This window comes from Camelus dromedarius, chromosome 3, assembly GCF_036321535.1.
Source record: "Camelus dromedarius isolate mCamDro1 chromosome 3, mCamDro1.pat, whole genome shotgun sequence".
Taxonomy (NCBI): Eukaryota; Metazoa; Chordata; class Mammalia; order Artiodactyla; family Camelidae; genus Camelus; species Camelus dromedarius.
Window position 1 is genome coordinate 91,478,068 of NC_087438.1, and position 20,305 is coordinate 91,498,372.

The 20,305-nt window shown below is 49.0% G+C and overlaps 1 protein-coding gene across 6 annotated transcripts in view; it reads right to left on the reverse strand.

The window, feature by feature from the left end:
- The window catches only part of ACSL6 (acyl-CoA synthetase long chain family member 6), a 63,068-nt gene extending 48,695 nt beyond the window's left edge, over positions 1 to 14,373 (reverse strand). For all 6 annotated transcript variants that reach the window (XR_010380092.1, XM_031448968.2, XM_031448967.2 and 3 more), the window contains exon 1: positions 14,234 to 14,373. Coding sequence is in view for 5 of the 6 variants with exons in the window: in XM_031448968.2 (XP_031304828.1) it covers positions 14,234 to 14,282 (49 nt within the window). In the remaining variant the exon portion in view is untranslated. The remainder of the gene's footprint in view (positions 1 to 14,233) is intronic.
- Between the last annotated feature and the right edge of the window lie 5,932 nt (positions 14,374 to 20,305).

Here is a 20,305-nt window from a genome sequence, read left to right on the forward strand (position 1 = left end):
CTCACACTAAGGCCTCCCAAACCTCTGCCTTGGGTTGTACCGCCACTCCAATCCCTGCCCACACTGGACCATCCATACTCACAACCCATGCTCTCCTTTGCAGTAGTGCTGAACCCACAGAGAACCAGCTCCAGACCTGGTCAGAAGAGCCCAGGCCCAGGATTTGGTGGGGTAAAGGGCAGCACGGGGCCACCAGAGCCTGTAAGCAGGGATCGGCCAGTCAGGCTAGTCACTTGCTCTTCACCGTGCACACAACGGGTGAGCTCCCTCTGGGCCTCACATCAAGAACCTGCCATCTTTCCACGGCTGGCTTCTGTTACTCTAGGAGGCCCACTCACCTGAGATGAAGGAGGATGGTAGGAAAAGGGCTTGGCCACCCTCCCCTCCTCAGGCTCCTACTTAGGTGCCCACCTCTAAGGAGGCGTCTAAAGGGACTGCAGCTCCTCTGGCCCTGAGGCTGGGACTGCACCCCCTTCTGGCTGGGCAGCGATGACAGGCTGCCATTCTTCCAGGCTCACAGGACTTTTTAGGCAGTCAGGGCTGCCTGCATTTACCGTGAGATTCCCTTCAGACCAGGAGCACTGCACGGCAAAGCTGTAAATTCAGGTCCTCTGAGGACACGGGCTTCAGAGCCAGCCTGTGCTACCAGGCCCTTGGCACCTTGGCCCTTGGCATGGGGCAGGGCAGAGCCTGGGCCCCGGAGTCTGGTCTCATCTCATTATTTCACAGGGCCTTGGCCTCTTCTGACCCTGCTCCCTCTCTGTTGACCTGGGCTTGGACTCAGTGATCCCTGAGGCCCCAGCTGTGGCTGCCTCCTTCCATGCCCACAGGAGGCTCTCCTGGTTGCAGCAGCATGGGGCATGGGGCGGGGCTGGGGAAGGGAGACAGCACCCAAGGGGATCAGTGGTGCTGGTGTTGCCAAGTGAGCAGCTGTGAATGTTTGTAAATACTCATCTGGCAGAAGAACCCAGCCCTCAACATCAACTAGCCTCCTCTCCTTCGGCATATTCTATGCCTCCTCCTCTGGCACAAACCAGTTCAGAATACTGAGTGGTGGCACAGGCTGAGGGGGCTGGGACCCTCCTACCTCACCTTGTCTTCTGCTAATGCAGGGCACGTGGAAGGTAGGTAGCAAGAGGCACAGCTCTCAAAACCCGGAAGGGAGAGAATGAGGGGAAGGGGACCCTGGTAGGAAGCATACTGACTTCAAGGTGGCAGAGGCAGAGCCTCAGGGCACGTATCTGGTGGAGATGTCCTTGGGGCCTGTGGCTCAGCTCCAAGAACCCTCTGCTGGTCCAGTCTCCTAACCCCAGCACTCTAGACCTTCACAATATAGCTAGATGGTTCTGTCAGGACTATCTCCTAAACATCTCCCAAACCTGACCACTCCTCTCCATCTCCCTGGCCTGGTCTGGTCCAGCCACCACCAAGTGTAGTCCAGACTCCCACGCCAGCCTCCTCACAGGCCTTGTTCTAACCAGTGCTTATACTGGTATCAAAGGTATTTTCCCAATATACAGAAGTGACCATATCATGCCATTGCTCAAAAACCTTATCAGGCTCCCTCCTACCTTAGGACAAAAATCCAAACTCATCATGCTGGCACTGAGACTCTCCACGATCCTCAGACTCTTCCCTCCCCTTACATGCACATCAGCTCCTCTCTGTATCAGCCTGGAATGGGTAGGGGTCCATGCAATGGGGTTCTGGGTTTCTGCAAACCTCTGAGGCCTTCAGAAATGGTGGCAAAGCACAAGGCAAGCCAGTTCATCATTAAAGAATCTCCTTAACTTCCAATGCAGAGCTCTAAAAGGAATCACAATCTTCCTAGGACCCAGGGTCCCAGGCAAACAAGCCAGGGAAAGGGCCCAAAGGGGAGTTCTGGTGCTGGACTGACCTGGGTCCAAATCCTGACTCAGACTCTTGATATCTGTATGACCTTGGACAAGTCACTTCGTCCCTCTGGCCTCATCTCCAGAATCTCATGGACAGAGTGTGGTGCCAGGGAGTAAGGGAAACACTCGGTAGATAGAAGTCAGCTGAAGCAGTCACTCGGTCTCTTTGCCAACCAAAAGGGCTCAAATACAACTTGTGAAATTACATGCATTTCTACTCTACCTTTCCAGCAGGCTTCTAGCACTGGGGAGGCGGTTGAGTGGTCCAACTAGTACCAGCCTCCCTTTATAAAGGGTGTGTGGGGCTCAGGGAGAGAGCTTACCACATCTTGATCAAAGCACAAAAGTGGTGAAGGCCCCGCCCTGAGTCTGCCCTCCCAGGGACAGGCGATGGCAACGGATGCCTGTTCTAGAAGCCGGCTGGTGGCAGAGGCTCTAGCAGTGGTGGCAGAGGCTCCTTGGCAGCTATGGGAGCAGAGACCCGGGTGCAGAACAGCTCTATGGGGAGCTGCTGGGCCCTCAAGGTCCCCACTGCCCCACCCTACCCCCGCACAAGGGGCGGTACTGGCCCAGATCAGCTCAGAGGCAAGCAACTCAGCTTTAACCCTGACTCTGCCAGGTCAAGATAGCCTCAGTTCACACCGCTCTGTTTCTCCCCACCCCGAGCCTGTCTTCAGTCCTGGATAGGAGATCATCCAAAAGGTTACTTAAGGACAAAGCCTATTTACACATCGATCGGTGGCACTGATTAAGGGCCAGGGTCTCAGCCATGGGCTAGGACCTGCAGGCAGCATGAGTGGTGAGGGTGGTGGGAAGTAGTGGAAGTGGAGGTGGGGATGCAAGACCTCCTGTGCTTAGGAAGGCCTGCACCATCGGCCCAGAGACTCCACGTCTAGCACCTTCTGGGGGCTCTCTCTGCTCCCCATCACCCCCACCCAAGGTTACAAGGAGTCTACTTGGGGAGAGGAAGGAGATTAGCCACAGTCTCAGAGAAAACATCTGCTCAGAGATGCTCTGGGCCGTGGGGATACTCTGGACCAGAGTTAGTAGCTGGAAGATATTGACTTAGCTCCCCTGCAAGACCCCAGGGCAGCATACCAGGTCCTCCTCAATGCCTGCCTGAGAGATACTTTCCTGTTTTGACTGGGGCAATGGCTATCCTGGAGCTAGAATTCACAACCTGGCCTGTCAGAACTGAAGCTGAGTCCCAAACTCCCTCAACACCTCTGGCAGACAGACTGAGATGCTGAGGTCCTGGGACTCCCAGGGCCTCACTCCTGCAAGGTCTCCCCACAGGGTGAAGAGTGGCAGTGAGGATCAGGTATGGTCTTTTTTCTTGCCAGCTTCCATGGCCAGCACATGGCTGGGCACATAGTCAGCACATGGTGGCCACTGCTGGAGGGTAAAAGACAATTCCTGGCCACAGAACTCAGCTTACCACCCCTCTCCCACCCTAGGCCCCACTCACAATTGGTGTATCCAAGTCTTCCAGGACAGGGCCACTGTCTTCCCAAATATAATCCACCTCCTCTGCAGCAAGACTGTCCCAGCAACAGCGCCCTCCTGAGAGCTGGATGCACAACCTGCCTGGAAACTCGGGAGCCTGCAGGTCTTGCAACACCTTCCCTGGAGCTGATACGGCTTCTACTTTTCACCCCACTACCCAGGGCAGGCCACACAGGAGCTTCCTGCCTCAGCGGTCCTCACCTAGAACTTGGCACAAGCCTATCTGGGCCCCCAGGTCCCAGTCTCCAGGCAACCCACCCGGAAGAAACTTTAAAAAAATGCACAAATGTCTGAGGACCCACCCTCTGCCCACAAAGCCCCTTTCCCTTCCTTCTTGGCAGGACCCTTACTTTTATTTGGACATTTTCAAAGATGTCTTTAAATAAGATGAAAACCTCCTTTAATGCTTCTCAGGGCAGCCTCTGGGGCAGAAAATCCAAGGGAGACACCCAAGGTCCTGGCTGATGAAAAACCACACAATGGGCCAGAGCCCTGGAGTCACAGCACAGCAGTGCTGCCCCGGGAAGTGTACTGCCCAGGCACTAGGTTAAGAAAAGCACAAGTATCACCATGACACCTGTCTGACCCTGACCTGCAGAGGCACAAACACAGCAGCCTACACTCAGCCTGGCACCCACCCCATCCACATAGAGAGTCAAGCTAGTCTGCACTGAGAGAAGGGCTTTCTCTCCACCTTCCTCCTGGGTTTTAATTAGAGTCAGAGAACCACAGACGATTGGGGCAGACATGGGGCCGAGGGCCTCCCTGAGCTGGGAATTGGCAGGTGAGACCCACTGCACATCCCCCATGGGAGACAGGCCTAGGATTCAGAGTTGCTGGGTTACATGGTGGTTCACCCACCAAGCCTCCCTAAGGAGCCTGATTATAGCTTTGAAGTTTCAATTAAGCCTCCTGAATGCGGAAGGGCCTAACTATGGTTGGCTGTGCCCAACCACCGCACAGGGCCACCTGTCTCAAGAGCCCGAACCCGCCGTGAACATGCCTCCCTTCACAGTTCACTCGGTACGGGAAGCAGCCTCCACTGCCCTCCACCCCCGATCCTCATGCCAGCACTTCTCAAGAATTTCACTCACCCTAAGCCCTGCCTGGTCAGGAACCATGGGCCCACATTCCTGACGACAGCATCGAGAAGCCAGGTTCAAACACCACTTTCAGGGACTTAAAAATACAAACAGCCTTGAGAGCAGAAGCGCAAATAGAAACACAGTGTCTTTCACGAGCTCTGAGATAAAAGTTGTCCTTACCATGAATCAGGTCCAACAAAATTCTCAGAACAAGTAGGGGCAGCAGAGGCTAAGACAATGGCAGCGTTCCCTTTAGAAATATTTCCAAGGTACGATGACCAGGACTGATGGTGTGGATGAGCCTCAGCCTCATCGTCCTTCCTTCCACGCCAAACCCTGGGACAGCGGGCAGAACCCTAGGGATACTGGCGAGGGCCAAGAACACCACACAAGCAGAGGGACATCCCCTGGCCAGGCCCCACTACGCAGGAAGCCTAATCCTGTGGCTGCAACATGATCCCTTCCCCTCCCAGCCCATGTGTGTTAGGGCTGCCAGTGACCTGGCCTCAGGAGCAGTGATCCATTTCCATCACTGGCCCAAACTGAGGACACAATGCAACCCCTACAGGCTCAAGCTCACATAGAGAACATGGGCTGCTCCTGGCAGGGCCATGCTCTGAGCACTCAAGTGCAGGTGGCCAGGGTACAGCTGGGACAGGATGTGACCTCCTTCAGCTAGAGGGAAGCTCCTTCCGGTTGGGAGGAGGGTCCTATTAAGATATGGTTGGGGCCACTGAGGTGGGAGGAGCTATAGAAGGATCTGCTTGACCACTTGTTCACTCAGGAGCAGCTGGATACATTCTGTTCAAGGAGAGATTCACAAAAGACAGACCCTGAGACACATCCTCAGTCAGAGAGGGGGAACAAGGAGAAGAGCAGGAGCAGGATGGGGAGGAGGGTTCTTAAGGCGACAGAGTGGGTTGTAGGTCACAGGAAGAGCCTGTAAGATGTCAGGGCTTCTGTGAAGGAGGCAGGGACCTGGCTGTACTGAGGCTGGGAGGATGGCATTCAGCTGCTGAAGGAGTAAGACTCTGGTTGGTACTATACATAGCCTGGTGCTTTTGAAGTCACAGTCACAAGCTAATGGTGCCCACCAGCTCACCTGACCTAGCACGTTGGGGTTTTAGGATGCCAAAGTGTCCCAGGCAAGCTGTACCTCCAGAGCCTGGCCAGAGGGACCACCGCTGCAGCCAGGAGCCAATAAGGCACCTTTACCCACCATTCCGGGGTCATTGTTATTTCACAGGAATGACAGGAAGCAGAGAAAAGGGAGTTTTGCCTTTGGTTAAAGGTAAGTTTTCTGTGAAATCTGACAAATAGCTTAAATTTTCTGGCTTCCCTGTACTTTGATAAAAGTGCTGGTCAAAGGGACTCTGCTACCTCCTGGATCATCCTCTGGAGGCCAGGGCCACACAGCAGCTGCTGTCTTCACTGCCCTCCAGCCACCAAGACCTACTGTTGGCCAGTGAGAGCCTGTGGCGTCCACAGGGTTAACGACAGGCTCAAGCAGCCCCAGCCCTCAGCTGGGCAGGGAGCACTGAGAACTCAGACCTCCTTTTCAAGGCCAGGATGAATGAGGGATATGCAAATCACTGCCTCCCAAGGAGCAGAGGCAGGGGAGGGCCTGCTGCTGGCAGGCCTGCACCTCTCTACTCTGGGACTGTCACATGAAAGGGTTTGTCTTCCTGCCGCTGGCTCCGGCACCAGGCCAGGCCGGGGCTGTTCTCACAGGAGAACAAAAATCTCTTTCAGACCAAAGCAAAATGAGGCCCCGGCTGGCCCAGGAAGGCCACTGGACAAGGTTCACACCGGCTCACTGAGAGCACCCACCACTTGGAATCTCACTAAACCCACAATCCATCCAGAGGGAGCCGGAGGCCTCTGTGGCCGCTGTGGAGGAGGCAGTGCATCAGGTCAGGGCGTGTGGGACCTGGAAACAGGACTGGCTCACTCTGAGGTTCTGTGGGTTTTGACCTTCTCAGAAATAGGAATGACTGGGTCCCAGGTAGCAACATTTTCGAACGAGGGAGCTTCAGTAACACTTGAGGTATTGATGGTAAATGTGGAGAAAGAAATGGGAAGGAAAACGTGACAGTAAACAAAAGCCCCTGCGGTGCACAGAGAGGACTTTTTAAGAATGGAGAGAGGCCTCATGTATCCTTGCCTGCTGCCCGAAGTGCTGCCACCACAAGGGTCCTCAGGCTGCGGGTGGGTGTGTAACCCAGAGCCCCAGGGCGTGTGATCACACTCCAGAACGTAGACTCCATCCTCAACAGAGGCACCACGACAAGGTCAGACCCAATCTTGTTCAAACTTTCAGAGGCCAGAAATGCCACTTTTCTGACACCCTAAGGTCATCAGGAACTATCCATTTACCACAGCACACACACTTACACACACAAATGTATCAACAACAAAATAAAACAAAACCCCAACCAAACTCCCAGGACATCTCATTACAATACAGATGGAAAAACGTTATCCCAGAATAAAGGACAGTCATTTAACTAAAATGCGTTTAACTTGAAAATTTCATGGTACTGCCATCATTTTTCACATTTTTGTATTGTTGCAAACCTCATTACACACAGCACTGTGAATGATACTGAGTGAAGAAACTAGGCACAAAACAGTGCACACTCTAGGGGTCCACATAGAGACAGGATAAGCACGGGTGAGGCTAACCTATGAACACAGCACAAGCCTTGTATCCTAGGGAGCATGAATACGCAGCCTCCCAAACAGGAGACCATGACACAGCAAGATCTCAAACACACATATGATCATTCAGCCTGAGAGGAAATCTAGGACAAAACCACCCAGGAACTGATTCTGAACCAAGAGGGTTCGTGGATGCTCTGCAGATCTCCTGAGATCCAAGGGAAACGGGCCTTGTCAGCTGCTCAGCCCAAAGAAAACGCCCATCTCTGATGACAGTCCACTGCTGCCTACCCCGTCAGGTCTTCCTACTATTAGCTGAGGCCACACAATATGTCCATAAAGCCAAGAGGCCAGGCATGAATCTGTGAGGGTTCATGGGGCTGCCCCAGGGAGAAGAAGCAGGAGGCAGAGAAGGAGAAAAGAAACTTCAGTCCAGATGGAAAAGGGGGTTTCACAGGTCACAGCCTCCCCTGCTGTCTGACCTGTGGAAAGGAGATCAGGGACACATGTACCCAAATCTCCCACCAGCCCGCTGGCCAGAGGAAGGCCTGCCCTCCCTTTCCCTCCACCACCCCAAGCAGAGCCAGGCTTGGGGGGAGCAGCCTGCAGGTAGGGTGGAGGCTGAGTATGGGTGAGTTGAAGGTACCCTTAGAGAAGCACATCTAACCCATCTACTGGAAGGTACTGTCACCATGAACACTTAACTTCTCCAGCCACCAAGCAGGGTCCTGCAGACTAAGTGGCTTCATGCAGCTAGGGGACATAGCAGAAGGGCCAGAAGCACTGCCCCTTCCAAAGTCAGGGGGAACTGTAGGCCTGGATGGGTCCCAGCTGAGTCCTCCTTCTCCATACTGATTCATGCTTTCCTCTCACTGGCCTCTGGGGCATCACCATCCAGCCTCAGGCCAACTTCCCTGTCCAATCTTACTGCCTAGCCTATATTCCATCTTGCTGCTCTCTACACCCTAGGTCTGACTACCTTCCTATCCCCATCTCTGACTGTCCTTGCCGTGTGGCCTCCAGCTGGCCCCACTGTCTAATTGCTGGTTGACCTTGCTGTCCCTGTCAGTCGCACTCCCATCTCTGTGGCAGGACCTGAAGTCAGTGCCCAGAATGGTTTATAGCCAAGGCGGGCAAGGGTTAGTGGTCAGAAGGAGCCCCGCTGGGGACCTAGCCCTCTGAGTAATTTGGAGAAAGAAAACAGGGAAACGGGGAAAACACACTGGAGGGAAAAATAGGGCTTTGTAGCAGGACAAGTCCTGCTCGGTCCCTCGGTATCCACCTCCTGTGCTGATGGGCCAAGCTGTGGTGTGCTGTGAGTGGGGCAGGGCTGCCAGTGCTGATTACTGGGCTCTGTCTAAGAAGTGCCCATTCAACCTGGGCCTGCCATCCTCTCTCTCCATTCCTCCAATAGCCATCAATCACTAGGTCTGTCCCTGGCCCCAACAGGTGCCAACGGAGATTTGCTTACCCCAGGGTCTGGAAACTGAGATGCTGATTGTTACCTCACTGGCACCATCCTGGCCTGGCTTCCTGCTCTAAAGCCCCAGGAAGTGGCTGTCTTGGAATGCAGGCCTGAATGAGCAGATGACAAAGCAGAAGATAACCCACCCTCAACTCTCCATGGACAATCCCCAGGCACCCACACCCTCTGGAGTAGCGATTGGGAAAGGAAAGTGTCTCTGGGAAGAGCAGGTGAACAGGCACAGATGGCGTTTCTTGGGATTGAAATTCTTCAGGCTCTAAGATTACAGATTCAGTCTCAGAACAGACAGGCCGGCTTCGCTCAGAATTTGTCCCACCCCATCTCCCATCTTCATACATCTGCCTGTCACAAGCCCCAAGCCTCACATGAATCAGGAGCCACACAAAGGAACTAGGCCTGGGGATGGCCACACCAACTGTGGGCTCCCAGAATAGCTGAGTGATCATGTGACACTGCCTCTGGGCCGGACCTGAAGGACAACCCCAAGGGCCAAAAGTAGCATCTCACTCACAGCGCTCCCCTCCTGGAGCCCAATGGGTGGTTAGCAGGGACTCCGGCCAGGCCAACGCAGGGAATACAGCCATCTCACACCAGATCACGCAGTGAGCTGAGGACCTTGACTGGGGCCTCTTTTCAGCTCTGCTTGGCCAGAGCTCCCAGCCTACTGAGAGATTGGACACTTGGAGCTCTAAGGAAACAATAACATTTTATCCTCAGAGAAGAATATTTTCTGTAAACCAGTCACTCTAGAGCTGCAAGTTTGGTCAATCACTCATTCATTAGTTCATCAACACTTCTGGAACACCTCCTTCTGTTCCAGGTGCTCCAGTGAAGACTGACCTGGCTCTGCCCACAAGGGGTTCACACCTGCTTTTCCTGTGGCTTCTCCTGTATTGGCATCATACCCCAGTAGACACACAACCTGGCACTGAGGAGGAGCTCACTCAAGGTCTGCTGTCAGCTAATGGACTTATAAGAAAACAGCTTGTAAAACATATCACTATTAAAATAAATAATACTCAGGGAATTCTTCATATCATTCATTTATGCAATGAACACTGATGCACACCATGTGTCCAGCCATAGGTTGGGGTACAGAGAGGAGACACCCTGGCAAGTGCCTGGCCTTGCCCTCAGGGAGATCATAGGGCTAGTAGAGGAGGCCAAAGACTGCAGTTCAGTACAACATGTGCCACCAGGGGATGCACATGGCTTGTGGAGCACGGGGATAGTGTCACGCTGGCCATCCACATGCCCAGTTTTGGTCATAAGTCCTTGATGTAGCTACAACACAGAATAAAGCCCATGCTGCCTGGCTCAGACTTCTAGTGCCTGCAGGGCCCAGCTCTGGAGAACTCACTAGCTGGGCAGTTTGTCCCTAGCTCTCATTCACCCCTCTTGCCAATCTTTCCTCACACGGACCCCTCTTCTTGGAATGCCTTTTCTTCCCTGACTTCCTTTCTGCATGTCAGAATCCTGCAACTCCTTTGAGGAAGGCCTAGCTCAAGTTGTTATAACTTTAGCAAACACTTAGTGGGTCCCTTCCCATGTGCCAGTCTCAGTTCTTGGTCCTTTGCACTTGTCTTCTCTTTAAACCCTCCCCATCCAAGGATCGCTCCCTGTCTGTGCCCACTGATCAGCCTGCTCAAGGGGCTCAGTCTCTGCCTGATCCTGCAGGTGGTCCCTTCCTGATCTGGAAGTCTGAGCACATGGTCTTACAGCTCTTAGGAGCTGCCTCACCATGGAACCTCCTGTGTCTTGGTGTCTCATCTATCAAATGGGAATAACAGCACCAGTGTTGTGGGTAAGATTAAAGGAAAAGCGTGGGGGGATTATAGAACACAGTGCTTGATACACAGTAGGTGTTCAGGGAAATAGTAGTCAAATCAGCATTTTTGCAACTACACTTCCCCTCATGAAAACACTGCCCATCCTCTTACCCCAGCTCCCCCCCAATACACAGTCCTTCACTCAACAAAGAATATTTCAATGCCTACTATGTGCCAGGCACTGACTAGTTACACACTGCAGCTTCTGTTATACAAATGCCTGTAACTTCTGCCTCTTGATACAAACAAGCCAGAGCTTCAAGCTCACTTATCCTGCATGATTTGTGTCGGGGACAGCCCTGCGTCCCATCTGGGGCTGTAGCTGAGCCAAATTCGGCCTTCTGAAGGTCAACCCAAGAGTCTTACAATCAGCAAGGAACAGAAAACCAGCCAGAGAACAGAATTGCCAGTTTGTGCCGCCCCCTGGTGTCAGTGTGCTCTCACTGGGAGCACCCCTGTATCCTATCACAGGCCAGGAAGGGTGAGAGATGCTGAGGTCAGAATTCTTGCAGAGTGGTGCACCATGTACAAATCCAGGTTTCATTTTGTAAGGCATGCCCCGAGCAGTTCTGCCTGGAGACCCACCATCTGTCAGGGCCCTGGTTGCCTTCCCGGGCCTCCAGAGATAGCCCCAGTCCTCTCATCAGTCCTCCACCCTAATGGGAGCAGAGGTGTGGGGAGGATCTGATGGGGCTGAGCTGAGCCAGGCTGTGCAAGTCTGCACCTGCCCTGGACAACTACACCCAGATTGCTGGCACACCAGTCTCAGCCACCAGTGCCAGTCCCCATTTCCCCAAAGGTCACAGCTGGGGCCACTTACCTTCCTCTTCTTGGAACTCAGCCTCGACTGGGCCATAGCTATTCTCATCTATAACATCACAATAGCCTCCCACTGCTCTCCCAGCTTCCACTCTCTTCCTGCTGGCTCAGCCTGGCCACTGCAGCTAAATGAGGGCACATCTGCCCCCTAAACAAAACCATCTTCTCTAGAATCCTCTCCCATCCAGACTCCATCCCCTCCTACAACCTAGGCTCCTCAGGCACAAGACACATAAAACCCATCCCCCACCATAGTTCTTCCTGCACATCTTTGCTGGCCTGACTTTCTCTACCTGGGATTTGGCCTACCTGCCTCTGACAAACACCCCTGTATGATGCAGAAGCCCACTCAGCTGTCACCGATGGTCAGGTGTATGGTTGTGCAGACTGGACCCTGTAGAAGGACACGGGGCTGCATCAGCCTAGAGGAAGGGGTACCTGCTAAGAAATTCATTCATGAAGAGGGGAACTTCTTTCTACTTTGCACAGTGGTGCCATACAGGCAGGCAGAAGTGCCAGTCCATTGTTCCCATAGTCCTTCGAGTGCTCCTAGCACTGAGACCATGTTTTCCTCGGCCAGGCACAGCATCTGACTCATCACACTGCATCTACTTTGTTTCCTTGTTTACCAGTCAATACACAGGTGGGATTTGGGCTGGCTCAGGAATCAGTGCTGGCCTGCTCTGTGGGAAACAGGACGGATACAGCCCTTGATCTTCTAGGGCTCGGAGCACATGGCTGCTTCCCCCAGATAGTCAGTTTCCCCTCCAGACGGCTCCCCTCTACCTTTCCCTTGTCCCCCTAGGGCCAGACTGGGTGGCAAACAGCACATAACTCTACAAAGAGTCACAGCACTTCAGGAGTCCTCTCCTATTTCTGGCTGAGCCAAAGGGCTCTGGCAGCTGCCACAGGATCCTGGAGATTACAAGACAGAATGTGTTCTTAGTCTTACCCTAGGTGTCCCCTCTGATCTCAAAGAAACACTGGGGTCCAGGCAAAGTCCCAAGCAAAGTGGACACATGATCTGAGAATGCCACAATGCGTGTCTGGGGTGAGCACCACACACCAGCCACACACTCAGTCTCTCATTCTTAAACCAAGGTTGCATCTTTGAAGAATTTCTTGTATGCATTGAGAAGCTCGGCCTCTATGGAAGCAGCTGCAACCTGCACCCAGAGTTGTCCTGCTTGATCATTCCTGGGCCCCTGTACAGTCTTCCAGTGAGGCAGCGTTCCCATCAGGAAGGCACTGACTGCTCTGGGAAACGCTGCACACCAAAGCAGAATGGAAAGCCAGTATGAGTTAGTGCTTGCTGAATCCCACTTTCAGATGAGGATCTTGCACTGTGACGGTATTTTTCTCACAGGTGATGACTCCTGCCACATGTGGCCCTGTAGCCCCCAGACACCTCCCTGTAGCCACAGAAGACCAAGGCTCCAGAGAGCTTCCCTTGGACCCATGGCTAGGTGGGGGCCTCCTATGGTAGGACAAAGGGGTCCTGGTGTGGGTAAAAGGCTCTGAGACCATCACCTAAGCAATAAATGATGACTGTTACTATCACGATCATCATTATCATTATTTTAATAACTCCTGCATGGCTTGTCCTCCGACACAGCAGACAGAAGGAGCTTAGGGAGCTGAGGGGATTAGGGAGGCCTCACTCTCTCCCCGCTCAGGGGAGGTGTCCCTGTGGCCTGACTCAGAGCAATGGTGGTGGGGGGTTGCCTACCATAATCTGGCCCACCAACCCTGTAGGTTCAAGCCTGATACCACCAAGCACTTAGCAATGATTGATCAGTTAAAGCCTCAGATCAAACCCTACCTAATCTGTCAGACATTATCCGTATGACACTGGGCAAGTCAATTAACCTCTGAACCTCAGTAAAAAGGGGATAGCACTACCAAGCTCCTAGGATTTGCTGTGAATATTAAATAACACGGGCAAAGTTTCAGGTAAGGATTTCAAAACAGTCTCCTCCCCTTTTTCGGCTCAGAAAACCTTACAACCACCTCTGATGCTGCTGTTTAAACATGAAATAATAAACACTAGCATTCATAGAACATTTGCTCTGGGCTAGGTCCAGCTTGAGGCCAGTATAAGGTTAAGCACCTCACATACATTATCAGGCTGAACCTGCACATGGGAGTGGGGGGAGTGGATTCCCTTTACTGGTATCATAATCTAGAGGAACCCAATGCTCAGGGAGAGGAGTGGCTGGTGCGGGCAGCAAAACTGGTAGATGAATGGGTCCTCAGTGAGAGCCTAGGTGTGTGTCTGCGGAGTAGGGAAGAGTGTTGGGCAGGGATCCAGGGAGTTCCTCAAAGCTTCCTGAGAGGATGCAGGAAGAGGGGAGGTGGTTTGCAGGGTGGGGATACAAGCCCTGGGCATAGCTGAGGAGCCAGGTGAAACCCTGCTTCACAGAAATGGTGTACTCTGGTTGAAGGGTGGTCGGGGGGAGGGGTTGTGAGGAGACCCTCTGACCAGCATCAGGAAGCCCCAGGTCAGTCCTGTTCATGTCCTTGACTTGCATGGGTCCTCGGGGACTCACACTCTTGAGTTTCTGGACCCTGGAGATGGACAGGGATAAACTGTCTGTCCCTGAACTTGGCCTTGGGAGATGAGTGGGCTCAGGGCCTAGTCTCATCAGCACATAGTCTTCGCCATAAGGGGAGGTGGGTGCGAGAAACTGAGAGGGATTGCTGCGAGATCACAAAGAGTAGGTTGTTGTGGGGTCGCAGAGAGCAAGGCCCCTCACTTCCACAGTCACAGCTGCTTCCCAAACCTGGCCCGGGGCCCGCCAGAATTTGGAGGTGGGGGGAACCTGGGCAGCCCGGGGGAGCCCTGACAGGACGGCTCAACAGCCCGGGCTGGAGGCTCACCCCTACCCGGGGCCAAGATCCCACAGAGAGCAGGGAATGGGGGTCAGGGACAAGGACAGGGTGGGGACTTACCTGCGAACAGCCAGAGGGAGCCCCCGGAGACGAGGAAGAAGGTCAGCATGTCGGTCGGCGGGGCCCAGCCTGGCCCGGAACGCCCTCCGCAGCCAGCGGCCCCGCAACCCCGCAGCCCCAGCAGTCGCCGCGCAGCCGCTACCGCCGCCGCCGGGTATTTTTAGCCCCCGCCCCCCGGCTCCGCAGCGCCCCGCCTCCTCGCGCGGCTGCGGAGTCTTGGCGGGAGGGGGAGGGCGCGGCGCGCGCCCTGTACTGGACCCCTGCCAGCCCCGCCGCTGGCCGGGTCCGGGAGCCCCGCGCTCTCGCAGCCGCGTTGGAACCGCCAAGGTCCCCGGCGGGGCAGGGGCTGGGCTGCGGCGCGGACCTGCCCTCTCCGCCTCCGCCCAACGTCAGGACCCGGCGTTATGGGAAAACGGGCGGGACAGGGGCGCGCGATGAGACTAGCGCAGAAGCGTGACGCCTCGCCCACCCCACCAATGCAAGACCCTTATCCCGCGAGACCCTGGCCTTTATGGCTTGGCAGGCTCGTGTGTCAGAGGGGTCGCTGTCACTTGTTATAGGAGGGACACTTGCGGGTGGGCCGGTTCCCGCTGACGCTAACGTCCCCAAGGAACCCCCTCTTGGAGACACTAGGAGACTCTGGGTGCCAAGTCTGCAAGCCATGAGGAGACGGCAATGAGGGTCTATCTAGGATATAGCAAAAAGGCAGCTAGGCCCAGACTGGATAGTGCCCAGACTCTCTGGGGACCCCAGACTTCAGTCTTCTGGGAAGATTGGAGCTGAGGCCACTCAAGGTCACAGGAGGCTCCATGTGGTCACAGGCTGCTACATCAGGTCACATGAGGTCATAGGAAGTCACATGAAGTTTCACAAGAACACAGGCAATCGTGGTCTTCATTCCCAACCGTATGTGGCAATATTAGGTCTCAAGAGACTCCTCATAGTTACAGTGAATGACCACATAGCCACCCACAGTCACAGATGGCCAAACTGCTAGCTGAGGAATTGTGTTACCAAACTGAACCTACCACGCCTGCCTGCGGCGCAGTAAAGCTTATCTACTGACAACAGATTGTGGTGAAAGTACATTATCTCAGTGCTCCAAAGAAGGGAGTGGGGAACAAGCCTCAGATCCACTCCAACTTGGTCTTTGAGTTAGAGTTAGTTTTTTGTTTTTTTTAAGGGGTAAGAACAAAGAAGCTGTAATTAATCATCTTATGACACTTCTGTGACATTCTTAATTGTAGTTTGGGGAGTCAGGATGTCTCTAGTTTATGATTCTCTGGCCAGGTGGTCCATGACTCGACAGTCTGTTAGCTCATCTTGCCCCAGAGAAACTACCTGAGTTTGTACCCTAAAGATGATATCTATAATAGCAATTTTAGTACATTAACAAGGTTAACAACAGCAATTTAGGTCATCTGACTCTGGTTGATCAGTGTTCAATTAGTACAGGATTGAGGCCAGAGGGGACAAGAAAGGGAATCAAGTTTTGGATAGAAAGCTGAATCATAAACTTGGTAAGGGAACTCAATTTTAGGAGGACTCAGTTTCAATCTCCACTCCTGTTTTAACTTTCCTCCAAATTTTTGAGGGAAAAGGGTGACGATCACTCTGGCTATGTCCTGCTGAAATGGGGTGTAGTCTTGCCTCAACTTGGGGAATGGAAACATTGCACACTGAGTTGGAAATATTTCTGAGTTCCAGGTCTTGGACCCAAGTCTTATGTGATTAAATTTTAGTCCTTTGGTCTACTGTTTTGGTCCAACAGCTTATAGCATGTTTTATAATCAGGTACCCAATTAGGAGGAGTGACAATCCAAACTTTAATAAAGTAGATCTCATTCTCTGAGGAATTCAAGAGAATAAGCCTGAAAACCAGTCTGGACCTGGTACTTCCAGGGAGACTTGTAGCTTGGTAACCAGTTTCCTAATTTTATCTAAATAGGTTTTAACTTCCGGTGTGCTATTAACATATACGTGAGAGGAGCTATTAGCCACTACATATATATCTCCCTTTTCTGCTAAAATCCAATCAAAAGCAATTTTATTGTTTAATACTATTCCAGCTAAGGAATCTAATGCCTTCTGTTGGGAGGCTATGCCTTGAGCTGTCTCATTTGTTACTACCACTCCTAAAGTAAAAGGAAGATTTGATATTTACCTTGAGACCATAAGGTTGCAATTGGCAGCTGCTAGCAGATATTGTTTTGAAAACGGCTGGTGGTATCTTTGAGTCGGATACAGTTCATAAAATTCAAGTCCTCAGTAATAGAGGAATGAGTCTGAAGCCATGTCCACAATGGCCACCCAGCTCTATTTTGGGTGCCCGAACCACAGTTATTCTATTTTTATTTCTAAATGTATTTTTTTCTTAATGGTTAAAGCAGATACACAATGTATGTTTGATAAGCCACAGAACAGGCTGTTCTAGTTTAAGTTAAACCCTGTATAAGCCAGAATGACTTCCCCGAACCTCAAAATGTGAAAATTTCTTTGGTCATTTCCCCTTTTGTTTGCAAATCTTTCAATAGATCAAAATATTTGAACCTGGATGCCAGAGTGGTTGCTTCTTGTCCTGGATCCATCATGTCCCTTGGTGCTAGGTCTCCTCTTTGTTTATATATATCTATAGCTATATCTATATAGATACAGGTATCTATATGTTTCTACCTATATCAGCATGTATATACAGAGAGAGGACGGTCTGTCTAGTTATCCACATTGGGGGAAACTTAATCAGACATAGTGAATAAGTTCAAAGGTTTGATAACGGGGGAAACATTTTATAGGCTATACATTTTATCCATCATACCAAATTGTCACACAAACATTGTACATGTGCTGTTAGCCATAGACTTAAAGCAAGCAGTGATACATGTCACGAGTAGTTGTACCCTGTGACAACTTCACTAGAGAATTTTCTTTCTTCCTGAACAGTAGAGGCAACAGCATAGTTAAAAGTAAAATAATAACTTTCAATTTTGATAGGGGACAAACGTTTGGTAAACAGTTGAACTGAATTAGTAGGATAGGTCTTACAGGCCTGGCCTGGATTCTTGGTCAGTTGTCTACCACTGCTGTCATCTTCTTCTTGTCATGATGTGGGTGTTGTTTGAGGTCAGCAGTCCTTTCTGTAGACCAGTCCTGAACAGAAAAATGAATTCTAGAGTAAATTCTTTTCAATTTTGCTGTGCATAAACTAGTTAAAAGTACTAGATAATGGTCTTTTCATCTACACTGGAAATAGTCCTTTAACTGATACCTTTTCCAGTATGCATAATCTCCTAGTTGCAGGTTATGGAGCATCTGATCTTTATCCATAGACTTCTGCGGTAAGCTACAGAACAAAATTTAGAGTGTCCTTTTAATAATTCAATTAAATTTTATAATAATGTAACATAATAACAAGGAGCTATCTGGGAAGTGAATCTTAAGCAGCAAAGACACACCTCAACTAACAAAACTAGAATTTAATATCCATTGAAACACAACCTTTTCTCTCTAAAATTACCCTAAATTTTACAAATATAGCTGAGTTAAGATTAATTTGTTTGCAATCTAAGTCTGGTTTCAATCAACTTGGCCCAGTTATTTACAGAAGTATAGTTGATCACATAGGCTCTTTTAAACTGGCTGTGTTGGAACTTTTCAAACACCTTGCAAACCAAGGAAAGCCACACCAAGGGCTGGCCACAGATTCTTCCTGTGATATCCATAGGTCTGGGTGAATTCCTCTCTTCTCGAGGTCCCCCAAATACCTTGAGATTCCTGCACCTGTCAGGAGGTGGTCTTCTTTATCTACCTAATAAGGCTTCTGGGAACCTAAGAGTTTCCGATTTCTGGAGGGATCACTTAGAGAGAAAAGATAAATGTTTCAATTCTGCTTACAAAGGTATAATTTACCAAGCTGCTATAAGTCATAATTAGCTTAAGGGGAAAGATTTCTTTATATCTGGGAAACACAGATTAAAAGTCAGTAATATTTCAGACAAAACCCATTAAAATTATAACCATATTCACCAGTACACTCAATCCTATGTAACTAATCCTTTTTGTCAACAGTTTTATGAAGCCAACAGGATTCTTTAATTTCTTACCCAGTTCAGTGGCATGATCTGAAAGTTATCAGAAACCTGTACTTGTCAAAAACTCCTTTCTATGAATCTTCTTGAAGATGAAGCATTTTTTTTATGCAAAAACATGAGTACAACAATAACTGCTTGTCTATAAAGGACAAAAGACTTTAAAAGGCATGGTTAAAGATCTGATTACAATACAATTGGCAAAGAAACATGGTTACTGCTATGACATATAACACTTTAAGAAAATAACCAGAATTATTACTGATAACATTTTATTAGGACTTTTTTTAGGAATTTCATATCATTTCCAAAATATCTATATTAAAAACATTTACCCATACAATATAATCTAAGAAGATTTATCACTCATTTGACAATGCTTCCTATGTAATTTAGCATACTATATAAAACTAGTTGGTTTAATCTCTCTCTCTGAGATGCTTCAGGGGCCCATTGGAAAACTTAAAGTTAGCTAGAGGTAAAGTGAACTTTAATTAGAATTTCATCGTGGGGAATTTTGTCAAAATATCGAAAAGCTTCAAAACACTTGGTCAATTAGGCTAATAGGTCACTATGAATCAATACTTATTCCCTTAACCAAAGTGACAGTAAAAGATTTCAAAAGCAAATACAAAAGGTTACAATAAATTTCTTAAAAACTTGTAAAGAAACTTACAATCTGCTATTAAAAGCAGCTCAATAGTGAAAAAAAAAAAGCTTTATTCTCTTAACAGAGAGAGAAACCAAACCAAATATCATCTTACCTTTAATATTAAAATTGACTTACTCAGTTAAATTTATTCTAATCTTAGTTAGTCCCAACCATACATAGAATTCCTTTCTAAAGATTTTTTCCCTTGTAAGCTTTCTGCATCCATATTAATTTGTCCCTTTATTTTCTTTCCTATTTAGAAATAACTAGCTTTAAGAAAAAATTATTTTCCCTTAACAAAATGCATTTCCATTCCTTATACCTTCTTTTTCCTTGCAAAGATGTTTTTCTTATTAATTTTTAGTTTTAGTTACATACATTAATTAGAATTCCTAATTCTTAAAAACCTTAATTTCTAGAAAACTAAGAAGTAAGCAGTTATGAACTGTCTTACATTAGCATTCTTTTGATTGGCAAAGTTATAAATATTATTTGTAATTTCTAAAGATATACTTTCTTACAGAAAATGTCTTAGTGTGAAACCAAACATATTTATTAATAGTTCTAAATAGCTCTAGTTTCTATGTAAAAGGAAGCCTATGTTGACCAATCAATAATGTTCCAGAATCTTATTTTATTTTAGAATGACCTAGATATTTTTAAAACTTTCATCATTTAACTTAATCTAGCTAAATTTTAAATTTTTAAGTTATCAAAGCCTGGAGACACTATTTTTAAGTGGACAGTCCCAAAACATAATTATCCGTGAAGAGTTTACCTAAAAGCTTTTATCTCACTTACATTTAATTAACTTATAAAAATTTCATTATACCAAGTTATTATTTTTTTGGAGACAAATTTTGTAGCAGATATAATAAGATCTTATTTGACTTCTAGTTAAACTTAAGTACAATAAAAGTACTATACTTAATGTTGATGGCTCTAAAGACATGTCTATATTAATTAAACCAACAAACTTAAACTAATTTTAATACCAAATATTAATTTAATATGGAATATTTCCCAGTTCATGTGAACCTAAAATTCATTGGGTTAGTTTCCTTAATATTTCTGAGAATTATATACAAGTACTCTATTTCCTTTAAGCCAATTAAATAGAACTTATTTAGAAATTAATTTTGATAAGACCATCCAAATATAAAGATATATTTATAATGCCCACATAGACAGATAGACAGATGCAACCAGAGATCTCATAGCTTCATTTTTAAACTTAGTCATGAATCAGATATTACAATATAAAACTCACAGTTTATAAATAATAGTTGTGGTAAGTTAAGTTTTAAAAGGCCTCTTTCCTCCTTTTTTCCCTTC